Here is a 22,693-nt window from a genome sequence, read left to right as displayed (position 1 = left end):
AGCACATGCCAATTCTGACCCGAATGCCACAGATTTGCCACCGCTGCCATCAGGCAGCCTTTGCCTTCCTTGGGGGAGGAGTGAGAAACAACTCTTCTTCCCAGCACTTCCAACTTTGAATAATGAATGTCGAGATTGCAGCATGGGCAGCTGCGATGAGGATGTTCGTGGGGGATGAATGACCAGCTGGTGGTTATCAATGCGTATCTTCAGAGCAGAGCGAATACACACGAGAAACTCTTCTCACTAACACGATCCATCAAAATAGATTCTGCCCTTTGGAACCAAGTAAGACCCCACTTGTCTGTTGAACTAAAATGTAGTAAAGCCAACAAAAATGTAAAGGCAGTCAAATGATGCGACACTGAATAAAGAGATAGCAGCAGCAATCTCCATCGTCTACACAGTGTAACTCCAGCGATTATTCACTCACACACATGCTCTTCGCCAGGTCAGTCGTAAGTGCTCAGCAATTACTCGTAATGTCTCTTCTTTTCATTTTACTAGATGGGTAGGAATTAAATTTTTATCCATGATCCCCATTCAGTTTTTCCTCATGTCTTTTAATAGATTTTGCAACTACTTAACTAATTTTGCATTATTTTTCCTTTTCTGCCTTTACTGATTCCATACTTGCAGATCTTTTTACTTTCTTCCACATTCATATCCAGGAAAAAAAAATCTCCTCTGTGCTAATATTTACTGTCAGAAGTATGTGAGTAGGACCAAAACAATTTGATGCAATAACCAGCATCTTACTCTGCACATCACTAACAAGGGATTTTCTTACTTTCATCTAAAGAGAAGTGTGCCAGATCTTTCAGTGGCATCTCCAGAGCTGCCAAGAGAACTGCCTGTGGAGTGCATCAAAGAGCCAGATGTCCCTCTGGGGAGAACTGTTTTCCACAACACACTAGATTACTGTGATCTCCAACCAAAAGTGGAAATAGAGGAAGGCTGCCAGAAAGGGAGGGCAAATGGCACCCTACTAGTCCTTTTATTTTTAAATTACAAAAATATTCAAGGAGGGACAAATATGAGAAAGGCAAAAAAACATTTTATGAAGGAAAAATCCGTTAAAAAAAAAAGTCTCGAAAGATACAAGAATAAAGTTCATCAAGAAAAGTAATAGTTTTGGCAGAGAGCATCATTTCTTTACTTCTTTCATGACTTGCTAGCAATGAAACCAGCAGTTATTAAAGCTACAGAATATACATGGACACTGAGCATGGCTTGACAAACACAGAAACAAACCCTAAAAAAATTACAAACTCATTTTTTTAAATGTAGATTGAACAGGTATTAATTCTTAGACATAGTTCACTCCTTAGTTAAAAGCAGCACACAGGAAAAATTATTCTGGTGAAATGAAGATGTTAATTTGGGGGGCTGCTGATCACTGCACAGCAGTTATCCCTCCATGTGCATAACCTGTGCGAAGAGTTACCAAGTTTGTAGCACATTAGTTTCCCAGAGAAGAATGTTATCATTCCCTACCAGCTAATATGTGACACATTATATTAAAATACACTCCTGGCATACCTGTTTTGTAATTTTATCATAAAATGGAATTTATTTAACATTACTTAAAAAAAGCACCTAGGAGGCAATTATGAAAAAATAACACCTTTAAAAATCTACTGAAAAAAGTTTAAAATATTACTGAGTCTCAAAACCAAAGGGAATACTTATTACAACTTAAGTCTGTGGTCTACCATAGCTCCTGATCTCAGATATGCTATGTAGAACTTTGTAAATGCTGGGGTTTAGCAATAATATGTTTTTGTGAGAACGCGCAGCTTTTAATTTTTAACAACAAAATTGGCCACCTCTGGCCGAAGTGCTGATCATCAAAAGTGTTGATCTCAGAGCTCAATATTTTTTGATCTCTGGAAAGCTTTTGATCTGTATGATACCTATTTACACCACAAAAATATGTATTGCCTTTTGGGGGGGGGGGGGGTGAGCCCAAAGGAGAAAGCCAAGCCCTAGGTGGGAGATGGCAGCTGTTCCCGACAGGAGGTGTTTTATCATTAGAATGACTGGTATTATCTCATTGTTTCTTTATGTATCTCCTGCTCACGTATTATGTTGTTTCACATTTTTGTTATTCATATGGGTGGGCTTCTACTGCAGTCAAGTTTGGATCCGTGATTATGCAAGATCCCTCCTTACCACACCACGAATATGAACAAACAAACAAAAAAGCTGTGATGCTAAATACTTTAGAAAAATGTAAATATTCCTTTACTATTTCAATTTAAACAATTTAGTAAGCTAAGAGCATGCCTGGTGCCCAGTCCCTAAAGGGAGCACAAGGCAGAGATGTTCGTCAGCTCCCAAACTGTCATGTTCTATTTCCCAATGTGAACTGGTTCAAAGTGATTCTTACTCTTACTTAGTAGAGGAAGAATTTAACAAACAACTGAAGAACTGAAGAGGAATTAAAGGAAGAACTTAGCAAAGAATTGATGATAATAAGCAATAAAAGTCCTCTGCATTTCCATTAAAAATCACAGCGCAAAGCAGCTCCGCTGCCTGCTGCCCTTGGCCTTGATCCAGCAGAAGGACTCTCAAAGAGCAGAGGAATTCAGTCTCCTTTCTCTTTCCACTCAGAAAAGTGGCAACTGGCACAGCTTTGAAAGACACGGACACCACATACCAGTCATCACCAAAACCAAATATTAACTACTCGATGCCTGTCCTCCATTGTGGTATCAATTTTCAGTTACCTACTGGAATCAAACTGATGATACAATCTGATAGGACAAATAGCTCTGCATACATCCCCAAATTCATCTATCTTCTCAAGACGTTATGAATAAAATAAAAATGTCAAGCAGTCATGGCATAATATAGTTGCAGAAAGAGTAAATAAATCTAAAATGCTAATTCTAGCTCTTTTTTGTTAATCAAGTAAATCTGCAGAAGCAAACTAATGCAGAGCAAGCTGCATATGGTACGTTGTAGCGTGCTCCTGGAATGTGCAAAGAGGGACACCTGATGCTACATTTTGAATGTTTTTGTACGTTCAAACAAAAATGGAAACCTCTCCCTTGTTTTTGCTTTTCCTAAACTCTCCCCAGCACCTTAACGTTAATTAATAATTGTATTAGCAAATTTGTCTAGGGCACTGAAGGGCAAATTCTCTTCCATACAGAGAGAACTCTGCTTTTAAATGTATGGACAAAATCTATTAAAATAAACAATTGCATAGGATTTTAGATAACTTTTTTCCTCATTTTTTACCAACATAACAGAGATCTGGTTATTTGTTACAGTCTTACTCATATAAGTATTCCTATAATTACTTTTAATTTTTACACACTGGTGGGAAAACCTTGGAAAAGTTCTTCCTAAAATTAGGCCCTTTGGCACATGGTGCCTACTATGCTTCTTGCAAAGGACTTTTTCACAGAAAGGCTGCACTGGAGATGTTTTTTGCTATATCATCTCAGCCTGAAAGTCCTGCTCAAAAAGCAGCAGCAGGACAAAATCTGATAACCCCTTCTAAAATATCTAGTCCCTTTCAGTCTGAACTGGTGTTCAGTCCACAACCAGGATAATTTTGGGCCAAAAAAGTGTGATTTATTTATGGTCAGATACTTCGCAAGGCCAACCTTACGTTAAGAAACTTTAAAACTTTAGAAATGTCTGTGAAAAAAATGTAACTTCTTTCTTGAGCATGAAGAAAACAATGATGAATATTAAATATGCAAGATTTCTGATTATTTTTAATAATTATATACTGTGCAAAGTCAACATAAGACTCATTAAAATGTTAATGTAAAAATAACATTTTTGAATTAGGTATTTACATCTTTTAAAAAAGTAAAAGCTGAGCTCATGAAATGGTGTATTAAAATAAGTTTGCTATCCATAGTCTCCATAATACAGAGTTATTGTCTTACCCACATTGGTAGGGTCATAACTGTTGACTCAAACACAAAGGCAAATGAGCAACAGATACAAGGCATGGTTTACAGATGTATAAAGCAGTGTGAATGAAATGACGTGGATATCCTCTTTAGTATCCACACGTTAAATATCCAGGGATTTAGATGTAAAAAGCATTATTTTATCCACTTTTTCTTTATGCGAGAGTAAAGCCTAGATGAGTGGGTTATCTATCTCTTAATAAAACATGGAAGATCTAATTTCATCCTGCAAGGTTCAAACAGATTAGGTAAATACTTTATAACCCCGTTTAGTCTAAAACACATCCCTCTAGAAACTCATTAATCCATCCTTTCGGATACCACTGGACACCAGACAAAATCATTGGTAAAAGTATAAATAAAATATACCTGGACCCCTTGCTAAAACGCTGTACTAAAAATGGAAAACACAAGACGTGCTTGCATATCAGTGGTAGCTTTGATTATTGCCTATCATATTAGAAAGGCATGTAATATATGATTTGCTAAAGAATACCCAAGGCTTGCTACAGGTAGATTTAATAATAACCTAGATAAGAACAGAGTGTATGTTTAGTTACTTTATAGATGTTAGTAAAGTGGGAGAAACTACAAGCACATTGGAAGTCAGTCAAAGAATTCAGATTAATCTTCACAAATCGGAGAAAGGTCCTGGACAAGTAAAATGCAATTCGACAAGGTCAATGAAAGTCTCCGAGTAGGAGGAACAATTGCACAAGTACAGAATAAGAATCAAGTAGTAAGGGAAGAAGAAAAGTCATGATGTGCAGAAGACGAGCATCGTATTGGGGTGAGTAAACAGAAGCATGGTTTGTACAACATGAAATAATCCTCTTTCTGTATTTAGCACTGAGAAGGCAGTTTTAGGCACAGTGCATCAGTAAAGGTGTGGACCAATTACAGAAGGGCCACATGAAGGTTGCAGTAAGAAATGTCTACAAAAGGAACTACAAGGAAAGGCTGAAGGAATCATCGTTGCTTAGTCTAAGAAAACTGCAGGAAAAAATAGCACCATTTAAGTCCAAAGAACACAACAGCAGAAAGGAAGACAATACCTCATTGTCTACTGAGTGGACCAAGATACAACTGTCATTGATTGCTGCAAGAGAAACTTTGGTTAAATATTAGTGTGAGCTGCCTAAGGCAGTGAAAGTCAAGTACTGGAACTGGTTATGGAGAAACGCTGAAAAACCTCCCTCACACCAAAGATCAGGAATGACGCAGGTACAGTTGAAACTTCTGGCCAAGCATGGACAGAACACTGTTATTTGCAGCTCTCTGAGACCCACAGACAGTCAGAACGGTGACAAAAAGGAGAGCACAGAGGTCAAAGCCAAGTCATTCTAACCTAAAGGAAGAGGACGGGCACCTGCACTTCTGCAGAGAGCTTTGTCCCAGTTGCACACCTGGCAGTACCAGAGAGATTCATTCACACCTTTCAGCTGAGTTTTGGTACAAACGATTCTGACTCTGCCAGCTCAATGATTTCTTCTGAAGGTTGATTTAAATACATAGATGCATCTGAATTTCTCTACAGCTTCAGTTCCATCCAGCATTAGACTTCACTGGTGCAGTTGTGGACTCCTGTATTTAGATGGACCTATGAATGACTTCTTTCTCCTTCCTCAAAGCAGCCCAACAAGTCTGTCTTGACTACCTGTTCTTCTGCCTTCACCTCTTTTGCACAGGACACTAGAGTTTTGATCTTTCACCTCTTCTGTTCAAAAAGCTTAATAAACTATGCTGTAGTTTGAGTACAGTGGGATAGAACTTGCTTTAGGATATAGTTTTATAGTGGGGACTTATAATTCCTGTGGTTTTAATTTTTTTTTTTTCAGATGACCTTAAAGCATTGCTATAGGCATATAAAATGATGCACTGAAAACCTTAATCACATCAGAGAAACTACTTTCTATTTATAGTTGAATATTACAGAGACATCCATATCTTACTAATCACGATCAGATTAAAATGCATTCTCTGCTGGTTTTTAGTTTTCCAAATTTGGACATTTTTAGACTACTAACATGAAATTACCTTGAAGTATATAAATATTTAAGCAGGGATAGTTTACCTTTTCTGGTGGGTATATAATAAACAGTTTAACCATCATCTATATACAGGCTGTTTTGTTCTCCATCTAAAGAGACAATCACCTTTTATCCTTTTCCTTTTTTCTTCATTTCAGTGCTATTAGGAAACTATTCACAAGTCCAACCCCGAACAATACTATGCAGTAATTATGACTAGATGACAAAGAGATGTGAACAATTACCGAGCCCATTTTGAAACCCTACACTAATAAAGTCATTAGATGCTGCCCTTGCCATGAGCCTTCTAAAAGCTTCTGAAGTTACAAGAACACACGGCATTGTTCGTTAGGACAATCGCTGCTGGCAGAATGCAAACCTTGAGTTAAACCATGCTGCAAATTGATCTTGACATTCTGTTAAGAAAGCCACTAAAATCAAAAGCAAAGGAGAAAAGGAGAAAATGAGCGGGTGGGATGTAATCATGGAACAGAAGGGTTCCCTCCTCACCTTCTTTCCTCTTCCTCCTCAAAACAAACCATACAGAAAATGACGAACTCGTCTGGTGTTTGAGAACCTTTATTTTTAAAACATTAATTAGACTTTTGACCTGTTTTTATTGACTGGCACTGTATTGCTATTCAAGTAAATTAAATAAAATATTGCAAAATACAATAGAAAAGGTTTTCACACTGCTCTGTGAAACCTGTTAAGGATTTAGTGCCCAAAGAACACGTCCAACAGTTTTGCAAGCAACATATACAGAATCTACGGTCACTCCTGAAGAGGCAGGGAGAAATTAACTCACCAAGTCCAGCTCTCACAGACCCCACACCTGCAATATATTTGCTGAAGGATCAAATAGGATTGGGGAGCTGGAGTAATATGGTCAACTGGTCTTCATCCAGGCATGCATCATTCAGTAGGTTAGTATTAAGGGTCAGCAACTGTGAATATGGCTAATTACTTGATGACGGAAATTGCAGGTGAAGACAACCTGCTGCTGAGAAGCACTTTAGTCAATTAACTCTTTCCTAAGCTTAAGCAAAGTGAAAAACTATCATTTGAACATTAAAACTAACAAGTACCTGTCATCAGAGCTGAGAGGAGTTGGCAACACCTTGAAATACAGCGCCCAAGGGCAATGATATCAAAAGCTAAAAAGCTGCTACAGACATTTGAGTCACTGTTTTATGGTTTTGGCATTGCTTTGCTTGGCAAACATGTACATTGGAAATCTGTTAATATTATGCATAATCTATGTTTGTAAATGCTGTGTGTACAAACACAAGGGTATGTGTGCATGTGCAGGTATATATGTATGTATATATATTCACTATATAGCTGTCCTGGATACAAATATATTATATTAATGTATATTAATGAATTAACAAAAATAGTTAGGCATGTGCTTGCATACGTATGTATATATAGATACACACCTCCCATACGCATGCACATAATTATATTAGAATAATGGTATTTAGTCAACTCTTTGAAGTCAGAAAGTGCCAGAACTATAGCTGCTCATGTCTGGCTCGCCTGCTTATCTAATCCCATAACCTCTCTGGAAACCTGAGGAATTGCTTAGCCTATGCGATGGCCCAACGCAGCTGGTGAGCTGCTGCAGCCACATGCTCGGACCAAAAGGTAGGGCCAGAATTGTCAACACCACTGCTACTGCCCTGACACTTCCCATAAGCATATTTCTGCTGTTCGGAGTGGCATGCTAGCAAATCTCCATAGCAAGCAAAGGAAAGGAAACAGTGATTTTTTTTAAGCTCATGATTCACCCCAAATTGAATGGAATATAACAACAAAGTAAAAGATATACCTGTAGCTTTGTGGGTTTTTTCCCTCCTTTGACCATGGATAACATAAGTGGTTGACTCCGCTACGCTAACACGTTTAAGACTCAGCTGGACATGGTGCTGGGCCATCTCATCTAGATTGTGCTAGAAAGGTTGGACCAGATGATCCTTGAGGTCCCTCCCAACCTGGTATTCTATGATTCTATGATAAATTACAAGAATATTCCAAAAAGTTGCTCACTAAACTAAAGTCTAAACTACAGGTGATAAAGCTTTCACATAGATTCCTTAACAGTATTATAAAACCACCACGTTATTTTCCTAAATGAAGGCTAATTATTTTATTATATTATTTTGTCCCTTTTAGAATGCTTTTTTTTATTCTAGTAATGAAAAGATTCATAATTTGCAGCACTTATCCAAAGTAATTGCTCCCTTTCCTGCAAACCTTATGTCAGAGGCAATTAAAAGCTGTGGAAGCCAAAACAAACATCCTATTAACTGTACTAACTAGAGTTCTCCTTCAGTTTGACAAAGTAACAGTCCGGGATGTGTGTAGTTAGAAATTTTTAAAAATCTGACTCCCAAAGTCGTAATGCTTATGCTTTTGCACTACTGCTAACAGTTACCCTGGCGCTTGCACACAGCGTTTTACTTCCAGTCCTACCTACAGAACATTCTTCACTCTATTGCAATGGGTGTTGAAGAACAAGATTTAGAGATTCCAGCTGAAAAGTGCTAGTGTACAGTAACGCAGGATTCAAAGCACATCCCTACATCAGTGTCAACCGAGAAACATACTAAAAATCAGGAAAAATGACAAGGTTTTGGAGCTGTTTTTGTTCTGCAGTGTTCAGGACAGACCCCCGTTTCATTCATGAGAAAAAAGGAAACTACTATTAAGACTGGTTTTGGAACAGAATGATATCCATAGATGTCAGAAAGAGGAAAGCAAAGAGCAAGAAAAATATCAGAATACTGAAGATTTTTTGGCTTATGTGAGGAAAGTATTTCTATCTGTTTGAATTTATTCATGCCATGCCACAGTACTGAAAACCTGTCTTTTACTACTGACATTGAGGTGTCCCTATTGATTGCTGTAAATAAAGTGGGCCTGATTCCTCTGCCTTCCCACCCTGGCTTTTCCGCTAATACAATTGTAACTGCACAAATAAGTTGCTCTGGGGCTACAATGGTATGCAAAAAGCAGTTCCTTCTGTTGTTGCTGTTGTCCTCTCACCATTCAAATAAAAAGCTATGTGCAACTGTATTCATAGGGATACAGAACAGACTGGGCCGCAAGACCACTGTTGTTGTGTCACATAATGAAGGGTAGTAATTAAACAGAAGTATCGAGTATTTATTTATGGGAATGCCCACAGTGCATTGGCACTTTCCAAAGGGAGAAGGAAGCATCATGCCCCCTCTGAAGAAATCACAGTTTAAGGAGCAGGATGCGACACTAAACACAAATGAGAAATTATTCTAATTTCAGCCAGCATGCCTTGTTTGCCCCTTACTATTTTTTGACCTCACTGTTAATATGACAGTTTCTTTGTTGTTGTTAATAGAAAGCAAAAAATGAAGGCTTAAAAACCCTATCGTACTGCACAATCGGTGACTATGTTCATTGAGAATAGCTATAAAGCCTTAAACAAGCCCTCTATTTTGTGTTTTAAGAAGTGTCATAAGGAGTTAATAGGACACAGCTGTACAGGCTCTTTCTAATAAGCAGCTTCTGTCGCTTTGGTCACCACAGGTGTCTCTGTAACCTGCAAACTCTTATTACTAGTGTATCAAAGTTGTGCTACTTAATAGATTTCTTTAGTAAAACACAACAAAGCAATTACATGGCTGTTGATCGTCAGTCATAAAAAACCCCTCAAACACAGTTTTTCAAAAGAAACTACACTGCAATTTTTTGTCATTGTAAAATAAAAGAAACTAGAGAATTAAATAGAAAAGCGAACAATAGAACAGCAGGTAGTCAACTGAACTTAGCCACTACAGATGGTTTAGAAATAGTGTTTCCTTCTACACCAACTTGTGGGATAAAAGAAAAGGAGGAGGCTCCTTACTGCCCATGAATGGCAATACCAAAAGACTTAAGCAACTTTCCAGTCTATGTATTTGGTCCCATGAAAGAACCTAGATGTTTCTTTTTCCTCTCTCTCTCTTCTCTCTCTTTTCTTTTTTAAAAAAACTTTTTATCTGTTTTTGTGACTGCTTTTTTCCATAATCTTTAACTCTTCTCTAGAGTAACTTAAACTAGGAACATAGCTGCTGATTCATCCAATGACAAAATGCAGAAGGTCGAGTGAGGAATTCCGGTGAAACACAAGTGTCATTTAAGAAGTGTATTAGAAAAAGAGATTGTTCTGTTCTCCATGCCCACTTTCAGTAAAGAAATATTAACTATAATTTACATATTTAAGAATTGGAATGCACGAATGGATATTCTAGCAAGCCACAAGAGAAAGAAACATAAATATGTACGTTTCATTGTTCAGTAATCAATGGAATTGTGTAAAAAAGTGACAACGTTGTCCCAGCCCAAATGACTGTTGCGTCTTTGGTACAAAAGTTAGAATAACTCTCATTATAGTAATATATGCAAGACATTATCCTGGCAAGCAGTTGTCTCCTGTGTAAATAAAGGTGATGAAATAAGGTCCAAGTTAGAAAACAAACAAGTCTGATTTCTAAATATAATAAGTATAATCATAAAATCATTATTTTCAATAGATTATGATCAACTGATAAATAACTAAAGGAGAGAGAGGTCTTAATATAAAGATAAGAAAATTTGTTGCTAACACACAAAAGATGTAGAAGGAAGTGGAATCTACAGTTTTTTAATTTCTTTACTCATCAGCAAAATGATGGCCTCTCTAAGACATAGGATAGTTTTTATTATATTATAACCTATCAAAATATCTGAACATTACCAAAGGAATGTTCTCTAAGAAAATTGTAATTCAAAAAAGTTCATATGAATTGCAAGCTTCTAATTTTTTGCATAATCTGTTTTTAATATTAATTTATCACACAAATGTTATTTTTAAGAAGATTTTCATTAACAACAGTAGTTATTATCCCAGACAGTTCTAATGCAGTTACAGCTACGTACATACAATTAGTGTCACATAATATTATGGCACTGCAACGCAAAACTGTGAAGACATGTTCCTAGAACTGTTTGCAAATTAAACTGGGAAGGAAAAAAACAAAACAAACAAACAAACAAAAAAACAAAAAAAGAAATAATTTCTTCAACTATTTTTTCCTGTACAGGAATACGAAGTCACTTTGTAATGAAAACAAGGATGGTCCAATTCTCGGTGAACGTCAGCCAGCACAGCTTTATTGATCAGCTACAAACGAGCATGAAGTTTTTAGTTCAAATAGATATCAAGCAACAAAAGATTTGATACACAGAGGTAAGGGTCTTTCTTGAGAGAAAAGCTGCTTCACTCACAGTCCAAAGAGTCTTACCTTGCTCTATTGGCTTCTTTTGTCATGTCCCATGCCCAGGTTATGAAGTTCTGACTCAGATAGGAGACAATAGATTCAGCACAAAGCATTTGTGAGCAGAAGACGTTGGTTAGTACACTTTCATCATGGTGGAGGTAGATAGCAAGAAGCTTTCTCTAAAAAGACACAAAAGATCAGTGAAAACTTTCTGAGGCTATTTAGTAATTTAAAATTACTGCTGCAGATTTATGTGTTGGTACACCTTATGGTGTTTATTGAGGGTGCCGAGTATCTCAGCATGCACACAGAGGGGAAAAAAACCCAGTACATTTCAAGTCAAATGGCTCATCCCTCCAAATCTGTAAATCTTCTCAATGCTTCCTAATATTTTATTTTGGGTACCAAAACACGATGTATTATATGCTTAGAACATGAAAATAACAACATTTGAATGAAAAACAAAACCCTTATTAAGACTTAGCTTAAGAAATGAGTGAACTTTTTTGGCTTTCTGCCCAATAAAGATAACACTTGGAACAATTCCCTGAGCAAGGAACACACCTCTTGACACAACAGCATCTACAATACAAAGCAATTATAAACAACCTTAAAAAATTACAGTATATTGTTATCAACCCATCTGTAGCCAAATAAAGAGGAAAATGAGTAAGTAACAATACAGCTGCCTACAGTCCCAAAGCCTGCAATGCTACATGCTGGATGTTTTAGCAGCTCACCATCCAGTCATACGATGTGAGGAGGCCCACAGCACATCAGCCTCTCACCTACTTCGTAAGTCGATGTGTAGCTGGTCAAAAGCCCATGTGTCGGCCCAGTTGACTACATCTCTCATGGAGCTGAGGAGCAAGGGAGCTGCCCCAGTACTGCGAATGTGTAAGACGCAATGGAAGGGGTACGGGAGACATAGATCAAATCTCACGTTAGGTTTGTGAGCGCTGATATGCTCATCGTAGTTACAATGTTAGCAAAGACTAGATGTTGTCTGTGGCCTCTTGAAACAAAATATTCCGTGCCATGTTCTTCTGAAACCCTGTCAAGTAATATTTGAGCTTCACTGCCAGCAGGATAGAGCTGTGTTGTGTCCCCATGACACTCTCAGACCACCTTTTGGAAAGTCAGTCTATGTGTACGTAAAGATAGAAAGCAGACTGAGAAAAACACGGGGAAGCTATGAGCTAGTTAAGGACCATGATCCTATATCTGGTATGCAATGAATTATAAATACCATTCAGAAAATTACAACTTTCCATTCCCCCATACCCATATATATTACTTACTTTATTTTAAAATCCTACTTGAACATATTTGCTGAGACAATACGGTAAATGCTATTTTCAGACTTTTATTTAAAACAATTTCAAATCTCTTCACCAGAAGTAACACTGAACACTAGATATTGATGTGTATTGATATAGCAAGACATTGGATGCAATTTTGAGACAAGCTGTCTTTGTAAAAAACTTGTATGGCTATCACCTCATATGCTGGTTTTGGACAAAACTTAATGACTGTTTATAAAAAGAAGAATACATTTGAACATTAGACTTTGGGAAAGGGATTAGTAATTTGCATTAATGTTTGTCTAATTTAATTTAAATGTGCTTCAGAACCACGTACACATGTGCCAGGAAGGGCCATTAATAAGCCCAACATGCAGAGATCCACATAAGTGCAGCCAACAATGTTGACTGAAACTAAACTTGAAAATCCAGGGCACTGATGCACAATATCAAGCAATAAAACAGCATTTCTGTGGTGATATTTAATTTAAAAAGAAGAAAGAGGCAGGGGAAGATCAGGCACTGTCTTTTTTTAAGGATCAGCCATTCTGCATTTCAAAGCGTCGATCCCTGCAATATCCAGGTTACTGTGCTAGAATCTCGACTATTATATAGCAGTTGTAAGAGAGGGAGGGCAAAGATGTGTTTACTCAGTGATTAGGGCCTTAGAATAAGCCTCTAGCTCCTAGAGAGACAGCTCACCACTTATTCATTTGGACCAATTCACAAAGCCTAGAAAGATTAAACATCCATGCTGAGAAGACAAGCGAATGCAGACGGTGAAAAAGAAATAAAAATTCTTTAAAAACTCTGAGATGACTTCATTATTTTTTCCACAAGGAAACTTTAGGAAAGTGTTTAGTTAGAGAAAAACCCACATTGACCTCTCTCTAAACCCTTAATCTTTCCTTTGTGGTGGCACTGCTTTGTGGTAAGCGGATGGCTTTGCTCTCCTCTTTTCACTGGGAGCGGATAGAAAAAAAGGCTCTTGAGAAACACTTTTACTTCCAAAGAAACAACCCCATGAAACTGTTAAATATGAGATTCCATACAACGGAATGTTTCAAAATATGTACAGTTTTAGGCTTAAAGATTTAGGGACAAATTTTAGTAAACAGAACAGGCACATACACAATAGATGTTTACACTGAGCTACTTTACAAGTGAATGTAATTTTTGTTGCATCAACAAGTCTCACCATGCAAAGACTAAACTCCATCACATATAAAAGACTCAACTGGTGTCTGATAATTCATCCAAAATGTTAAGGTCAGGCATAGGCGTACTGCTAGGACAAATGAAAAGAGGCAGCAAGTGCTAAAATATGATTTTGAAAAATCTTAGTGGAAGTCAGGGATATTTTTTCCTTGGAAAAATACATTATTGCAAAAGGCTCACAGCTTGGAGTTTGTTGTTGCCGCTGTTGTTTTGTGGTTTGTTGTTGGGTTTTTTTTGTTGTTGTTGTTGTTTTTTAATTTTTTTACTAACCCATGGTAGTATATATTTATAAGCAGGTTTTTGTTGTTTTTATTTCAAGTCTTTGAATCAGGATTCTATGATGACTAATACTGGGAATTTTTTAGTCAATACTAATAAAAAAGGCTTACTAAACTGTTGAACAGTCTTGACTTCCATAAAAGAAGTCTACTAATGCAGCAGTAGTCTGCTCTGTGTTGGATTTCTCAAAAATATGATGACTTAGGAGTTACATGCTTAGCATAAAATTTTAACCAAGAAAAAAATCTGATGGGGAAGAACTTTTACTAGTCCCTGTGAAGGTATGGGATACTGTAAAGGTTCTAAGTACTGAATAGCTGATGGAATTCCAAAGGCCTTAAGGACTTCAGGAACTTAAGCCATCAAGAGATGTATTTTTCACAGTAGGTGGATGCTGAAGACCAGGCAGTCATACACTGGAATTTTCAGAAGGGACCTGGATTTACAAACATACTCGGGAGTGTAAGTCTCATCAATGTCAATAAGACTTAAGGTCCTAAAAGCTTGAACTCTAAGCTCCAAGGGTCATTTTATTTCAGAGGAAAAAGGGCCACGAGAAAGAGGTGCTGTTTTCAGCATCTTGGCTATCTAAATACTTTAAAAAATCCAGACCTCTAGCATTTTTTTCTGCAACCTCTCTTGCATGCAGACCGCATGAGACTCAGTTAGCCGTGCCTCTGCTCCCTTGCCTCACACCCACCGCTATGTATTTGCAGCGACGCGCTGCAGGCCTCTCCTGCCTGATTTTGATCTGTTGATGGAATATGCCTGGCATGTGGCACCTTGGAAGGAAACATGGGCTGTAGACGGACCCCGTACTGCAACAGGGCAGCCCCCTGAGAGGCACAGTCCTCCCGGCTGTAGCCTTGCACCATGAAACCTCTCTGCCACATCAGCCGAAGAACAGCAGCCTCCTGCCACATAAACTGATGCACTTGACCAAGAGATCTAACATGCACTTACAATCCCACACATGAGACAAACACATTAAAGATCTGTCCTACATACCAAAATGGCTATGCCATCCACCCGGCCATTTTTGCATTTTGGAACTTCAGAAAAGTTAATGCATTTTGTACAGAATTAGAAGAAATGAAGGAAGGGCTGGCACTGAGGCAGAAAGGAACACAGATCTTCATGAGAGAGTTCATGAGAGATCTTTATGAGCCAGTTCTTAATAACATGAATAACTTCGATACCTCAGAAGAATATGAACTAGAATGAGAATAGTGATGCAGTCATAAGGGTCAGCAAAAACACAGACCTGAATGGTTATTTTTGAATCTCAGGTTCACAAGTTCAAGCAATAATTGAAACAAAAATGTTCACAATGTAACAACTGCTAGAGGCATGAATGTTCTTTCAAGCTGGTAGACTAACGAATCTTCATTTTTTCCTCCAGGTTTTATGTAGTGAGATCTAATTTAAATGAACAAAGGGACACATTTGTACACCTTTAAGCCTTCGAAGTGTACAATTTGATCCACCTCTCTAAGGTGATCTTGGAGATCATATGATCAGCCTTCTTGGACACAGCTACTCTATCACGGACGATCTTTTTTCCTTAAGCAGAATGCAAACCTTCTCTAACACCAAGGTGATCTGAACTAAACTGTATCCCACAGGTTCCTAAAGTGAGAATGAGATGATTCCTGTAGTCTTCTGATCTGGCCTTTTGTATTATACATGGCATAAGATATCCCTAAACTAATTCCTAATTTAATCTTTCAGTAATTTTATTTTTCAGTAAAACATCTAGTATCAAAAAACCATCAGTGACGGAGAATCCATATGAACCACGGTAAGCTGTTCAAATGGCTAACCACTCTCCCAGGTAAAGCAGTGTTTTATTTTAAGCTTGAATTAGTCTACTTTCATCTTCCAAATATTTGATCTTATTATACTGTTGTATCTCTGTTTCAATCAATTGAACTTGCTGTGATATCTTATATAATGCAAAGAATATCCAGTAATTAAAACCAAACTCAAACAAGATCTACAAACCATAGGCTTTGAAAGAGGAGGAGTGTGGCAAACAATTTCAATAAACTTTCATTATTTAATACAAAGTACAGAGAATGCTGAAGAGAGACGCATACCCAGGACTAATCTTTCAGATATGAAAGATGAAGCAGAATAAAGGGTGTATAGGAACACAGCGAGACTACTAAGCTGGTATGTTAGAACAAAAATTTCTAAACAATAATTATCCACAAGTTCAGAATTAATTTGAGAATGAAAGGGCAGAAATGCTAACACAGACATATCAGGCAAGACTGGAAAGAAAATGTAGGTGACTAACACGGGACTTAACTGGAATTTATGTACTGACATCTACCATAGTGTAGCTGCTTTACTCTTCCCAGGAACCTCAAGTTATACTTCTATACCTCTCCTCTACAGTTTCATCCAGACCATGTAGATTAGTGTTCAGATTATTTATGTTTAATCGCAATCTGTGAAGTAGTAATTTCTCCATCTAGGACGCTCAGGGAGCTGAACTACAGATGCATTTTCAAAGCACACCTAGGATACACAATATGATCAAGCCCCTTATAAAATATAGGACTAGCAATTTGACTTGATTTGAAAAGTGCCTGGAGTCAAAGTAAAAGGTGGTGGTGAAGCTGTACTCCTTGACATCACTCCGTTGTATTTAGGGAATAAATGGGAGAAAAAAAGATGACGAAGACTAAACCAAAAAGCTGTCCTGCAACTGGGATTCAGAACAACCTCTCTTCTCTACTCAAGGTAGCATCTAAAAGACAGACTTTAAATTTCTCTCCTGAGACAAGAGTAGTAGTCAATGCTGTTTCTATAATGTGCTCTAACAGAAATCAGAATAATTATCTCTGTGAATCTTTCTTGCGTATTAAGTTCAGCATGAACTTAATTAGCAGAAATAATAACAAGGGACAGTTTTCTGAGTTACATAGATAAAAATGATACTACAGAAAGCCCTGTATGAAGGAATATTCTGCTACCACCAGGAATAAAAAAAAAAAAGCTTTTATTTGAACATGCCAAATCATGGAAGGAGCATATTTTCTTCTAGGTATTCAGGAAATAAAGTACCCATATGTGAGAGGGATGGTGCTGCCACTAAATTGAACCTAAAAGAAAGAATTCAAGGAGAACAAAAACATGGTTCATTTTCAGTATGCAGGAATATATATTGAGATGACAATACCAATCTGTGCTAAGAGAGATGTTTCACATATTTATTAAAAGTCAGTGGACAGAAAGGTTGAGAGAGGAGCAGGAGGTGATCTGACAGAGGTATATAATGATAAGAGCTCCTGAAAAGGTAAAGCAGATGTCTTTATTCTTTCTCATAATAAAAAAGTAGCAACAACCTATAAAAATGAAAAGGCAAACAAGCTCCAATAAAAGAAAATACTTTAGTATTATTCAAGAAAATAGCTCAGTGAGATTCAATATAGCAATTAAGATCCTGTATTAATAACAATACCACCCTAAGTTAGGATAACCTCCTTGATGTTTCAGAACACAAGGTGCCCAAAAACTGCTTTCAGTTGCAAAGAAACATCCCCCAAACATCTTGTTTAAAACTGCCCATTATAAGATTTCTTCCATGGCATCAGGTCTAGCTATTTCTATGGTAGTGCAGCTACTCGAGCAAGAGTAAGCTTGTTCTTCATAAACTAATGTAACGGAGAAATGCTTCTTTCCAATTGGCACAATAAGTAGAGGAAGACTTTCACGAAAGAACAACTTATTTGTTAATTTAATAAACCTTTGTCTCTCTTTCTTTTCCTGACCCCATTAAAAAAAAAAAAAAGAAAATATTTTCCTGTGTTATATATACAATAAGACTTGGAAATGAACAATGCCCTTAACTATCAGGCTGCAGGAGGTAACTTGGGATTTCATTACCAAGGACACCGGCTGTTAAAGGCAAAGCTCTGTATCTTGGCTATTGTATTTTTGTGCTAAAGAGATGTACAGGTTTTAAAGTAGAGCTACATTTGACCTCATTCCATCTCTCCTACCCAAAACTGGCACTATCATGGTAGCAGTTGCTCTAAAGGAAAAAAGATACCCATCGTGTATGTTAATCTTAACTATCTGTGCTGGTTTTGACTGGGATAGAGTTAATTTTTTCCATATTGGCTCGTATGGGGCTATGTTTCGGATTTGTGCTGAAAACAGTGTTGATAGCACAGGGATGTTTTCGTTACTGCTGAGCAGTGCTGACACAGAGTCAAAGTCTTTTCTGCCTCTCACAGCACCACACCAGCGAGGAGGCTGGGGGTGCACAAAAAGCTGGCAGGGGACACGGCTGGGACAGCTGACCCCAACTGACCAAAGGGGTACCCCACACCATGTGACATCACGCTCAGCAATAAAAAGCTGGGGGAAGGAGGAGGAAGGCGGGGATGTTCTGAGTGATGGCATTTGTCTTCCCAAGTAACCATTAGGCGTGATGGAGCCCTGCTTTCCTGGAGATGGCTGAACACCTGCCTGCCGATGGGAAGGAGTGAATGAATTCCTTGTTGTGCTTTGCTTGTGTGCGCGGCTTTTGCTTTACCTATTAAACTGTCTTTATCTCAACCCACAAGTTTTCTCACTTCTACTTTTCCGATTCTCTCCCTCATCCCACCGGGGTGGGGAGTGAGCGAGTGGCTGTGTGGTGCTTAGCTGCCGGCTGGGGTTAAATGACAACACTATCTACAGACTTGAAATGAAAGCTACGATAATAAAAGCTAAACAAAACATAGGTAACAGACAAACACCTAAACTTTTTTTACAAGGCATTTCTTTTTCAAGTAACATTTTCTTAAACAACTATGAATTACCATCCTTTCCAACACATGAAAAGACAAGACATTAAGATTTAACAGAACAACATCTATTTTCTTAAGAAGAATTTTAACCCATAATCTGTGCTTAAAACACATGTTCTTACATAAGTTAATTTTCTTAAAATAACCCAAATTAAAATATTTCTGCAAAAAGGCTTCAAGTTCATAGATAATGGGATTTTTTGGAAGGAAAAAGTATCCACAATATGGATTAAAAACATAGCTGATGGCTGTCTCACTAGACCTCAACTGTAGAGTGCACCTTCTGCTCTGGACAGCGTTGAGAATTTGTCAAGAAAAGGCTAAGATCTCTGAGCACTCAAGCTGCCAAGTGCTCTCAAATTAAATCAGTTTGAAGCGGTTTTCATTAAGATGGATTGAGTGTGGCATCGTGAGAAACACTCTATCAAATGTAGTGTTTTACTTAGTGATTAAGTATATACCAGTTGATGAAGCTACCCAAATCCTTCGTAATCCCACCACTCCAATAAACATTTAATGAGTATATAAGTTCAAAAAGCCTAGCAGAGGATTTAAACCTTCAATCTTGTTTTTATTTACTCTTGGAACTCAATTTCTCACTTCAAGTGAAGAATGCTGGTGCCTGAAGCTCATCTGTTGCCCTGGTAAAATTAAGTGCCCTCCATAGTATAAATTAGAAGGCAATACATACAGGTTGCAATTTCTCCTAAGCTTTTTTTTTTTAATACTGATATACATGTGGAATTATTTTATGAAATGCAATTATAAAAATATAAAATAACGTAACCCTTTCCTCAATTATGAATTCCAGGAGGCAGTACTGAAAAAACTTGTTTGTAACAGGAAAAAAGCAGTAAAAATAAATGGTATTTATACATTCTCATACCTTTGTTTAAAGTTAGAATATTACAATAAAAATAATGTCATTCCACAGGGTAGTTGTGGGAGAGAGCTTTCAAAAATTAAGGCAATATTTGGAAATAAAATAAAGAAAAAAGCCACAAAAATAATACTTTCCTAAATATATAACTTTATCCTGATGAGGATCTGGGCTGAATACATTGCAAAATATCAGAAATGTAAGGCGACATGAATTTCAGATGTGCTATGTAAGTAGTATAAGAAGTACTTTGAGTATTAAAAAACTAAGTAACCGCACTGCATTAATATCAGATTTATAGATACAAAAAATATTTATGAAAGCTCCTAATGGGGTCTCATCCATTATTATACTGATACACTGTCAACTGTTTCTGATGAAATGACACAAAGTGAACTTCCTAACTCAAACACTTTTCTTGTTGAATTAATATGATTTCTTTTAAACATGCATTAAGGTCCACTTTAACAGTTATTATAAAGTAATACTTTGCCACTGAATTATTATGTATCCATTTATGCTCTGAAATCTGCACAAAGACATGAAAATATTCACTAGACTTAGACTGTGCACACATGTTAATTATGTGTTAACTTAAGCTATACAGTGTAGATTCATAACACTGCACACTTATCATAACAGCCTCTGACATAACAGAGCTGTTCCTTCCAATATGAATAACTACAGGGAGCCAAAACATTCTTCATTTTAAAATTAAATATCTATCAAGACAACAAAAAGTAAATTTAAACAGCATGATTTTCTTGTTTGTGTTTCAGCTTTATCTATGCTTAATTATGCAGGGGTTTGGGTTTCTCCTTAGTGAATTCAAGTCACCAAAACTTAAATAAACTATCCCCATTCTAATTTTATTAAAATACTGATTTTAAAACCGTGCATGGAATAACAGAAACTTGAGATGTCTGGCTGGATGTACAGAAAAACTAAATAACCAAACCTTAGTACTGGAATTTACTTGGCAGATAAAGGCTGTACAAAGGAAAAAAAAGCGCACTGTATTTCAGAGACCTTTCAATTTAAATTTACAATTTCATTAGCCATCCTTCAAAGGAGTTACCAACATGCAACATTGAACTTGTCAACCATCAGACTCACAGCCAGTGTTATGTGGTGCTCGGACACCATTATTTCAGGAAGAAAAGGGAGACGCAAAAAAAAAAAAAAAAAAGAGTAGCTCTGATGACTAAAGGACTCCAATAAAAATACAGCCTGAATAATTAGAAAGCATGAGTTATTCGAGTTATTCACTGTAATTTCAACAACAACCAAGGTTAAGTATTTTAGCCAGTCAGCTAAATGAGTATAACTCTTCAAACAGTAAAATCAAGATAACTCCAAAATGTAGTTTATCTTTTTTAAAATAAAGATGAAACATTTACAGTTATTTTAATTTCCCCCTCATGTTAAATAAAGTAATTTTAATACACACTTACATCTCTAGCTTTCCCATAGAAGGCTTCTTGAAAAGCAGCCTCTAATGATCCAATAAAATAAACAGGATGGCAGTCACCGTATCTATTGGAGATAAAATTTCCAATTAATAAAAAATTATGAAAATAAGTAATTTCAATATTCTACCTCTTCATATATTCTGTAAATATAATGCATTGGCTAAACTTTTAGAAAGATGAAGTACTACGCTTCTAAATATTTCCCTTTTGTCCTTTAAAAGACATCTGTCCCACAGCATTCAAAAGCTCAAAGTAACTAACTACTACCTTACAAATTTTATCGTAAAAAGCTTTCTGTTAACATACATAGACACCTTAAGTGCTATATAATTTTTCAATCATTACTTATTTCCTCTCTTTATTATATTCTTAAAGGTTAATTGAAGGCTATTCTTGTATTACACATTAATGCATCTCATATATATAAATGAACATTTCATCATAGAGGAGTGAAAACAGAAGTCATATAAACTTTGCATTACTTTGCAGTATATTAGTTTGCAGCTTCTACCTATTTGATGAGACATGGCAACCGTTTTACAATGTATAATTTGGTGGTAGAAAGTTAAAAAACCCCAGCATTTCTATATTTTTTAAAAGCAGAGATTTATCCAACCACTTCATTATTGTGAAAACTCTTATTGCAACTCTCTATTTTTTAATATTAATCAGCTTCAGCTTTTCTGTTCCTCTACATCATATTAAAATTACTATACATAATCAGAGTCTTTATCATCCTTCTGGACCTTTACGTAATTAAGTAATTATATTAATTAGTGGCAAATTAAATAAGGCAAGAATCTGTCACTCTAACTTGGACTGAGAAATATTTTATTTCAGAAACAGTTCTAACAGAGTTAATCTTAAAATAAATTAGATTAGGATGCCTAAATACGGTATGATCCCACAAGAAAATATGTACATTTGGTTTATTTTTATTTTCATTATTTACTAAATTTTACTTAGTTTGTAACAAGAATTGCACAGTTAATAGGCTAGGCTTACCTTGAAGAAAATTCAGCTGTAAATTGTAATAAGGCATCTCCTTCATTTTCAGCATTTTCTGGCACTTAAAAAAATGAAAAATACAAATTAAATGCAACCTTATGGAAATAGATTTTAATACGCGAACTCACTTTGCTTCATGGATTTTTTATGTTGACAGCTTACTGAAGTGGTTACCAAGAAACCACATAAATTTCATGAAAGACTATCAACTATGAACCTTTGGAAAGACATGAAATTTCCAGAGGCTCTCATGAATATATTCAGGATTTCCAAACAGTAAAATCCTCAGGTCCAGTGTAATGTGATATATCACTTGTTCAGAGTTAACACTCTGGACTTACTTTAATACATCAACATTAAAGGACTGACTTGAAAGCCTTGACCCACTATATTGCTAGATACTTTTCCTTTCTTTTTTTTTTTTTTAAACTTCCTATATAATGTGTAATAATACAGAAAACTTTTTAACATAAA

The 22,693-nt window shown here is 36.6% G+C and overlaps 1 protein-coding gene across 3 annotated transcripts in view; it reads right to left on the bottom strand.

Annotated features, from left to right (window-relative positions):
• FAF1 (Fas associated factor 1) overlaps positions 1 to 22,693 on the bottom strand; it is a 177,196-nt gene that overhangs the window by 36,499 nt on the left and 118,004 nt on the right. For all 3 annotated transcript variants that reach the window (XR_015698574.1, XR_015698573.1, XM_009461274.2), the window contains exons 11-13: positions 22,217 to 22,280; positions 21,194 to 21,275; positions 11,275 to 11,429 (exon numbers count right to left, since the gene is read on the bottom strand). Coding sequence is in view for 1 of the 3 variants with exons in the window: in XM_009461274.2 (XP_009459549.2) it covers positions 11,275 to 11,429; positions 21,194 to 21,275; positions 22,217 to 22,280 (301 nt within the window). In the remaining 2 variants the exon portion in view is untranslated. The remainder of the gene's footprint in view (positions 1 to 11,274; positions 11,430 to 21,193; positions 21,276 to 22,216; positions 22,281 to 22,693) is intronic.

This window comes from Nipponia nippon, unplaced genomic scaffold (assembly GCF_047370975.1).
Source record: "Nipponia nippon isolate SJK-2023a ecotype South Korea unplaced genomic scaffold, ASM4737097v1 scaffold_5, whole genome shotgun sequence".
Lineage (NCBI taxonomy): Eukaryota > Metazoa > Chordata > Aves > Pelecaniformes > Threskiornithidae > Nipponia > Nipponia nippon.
Note: the sequence above shows the minus strand (reverse complement) of the source record. Positions and strands in the feature narration are given on the sequence as shown.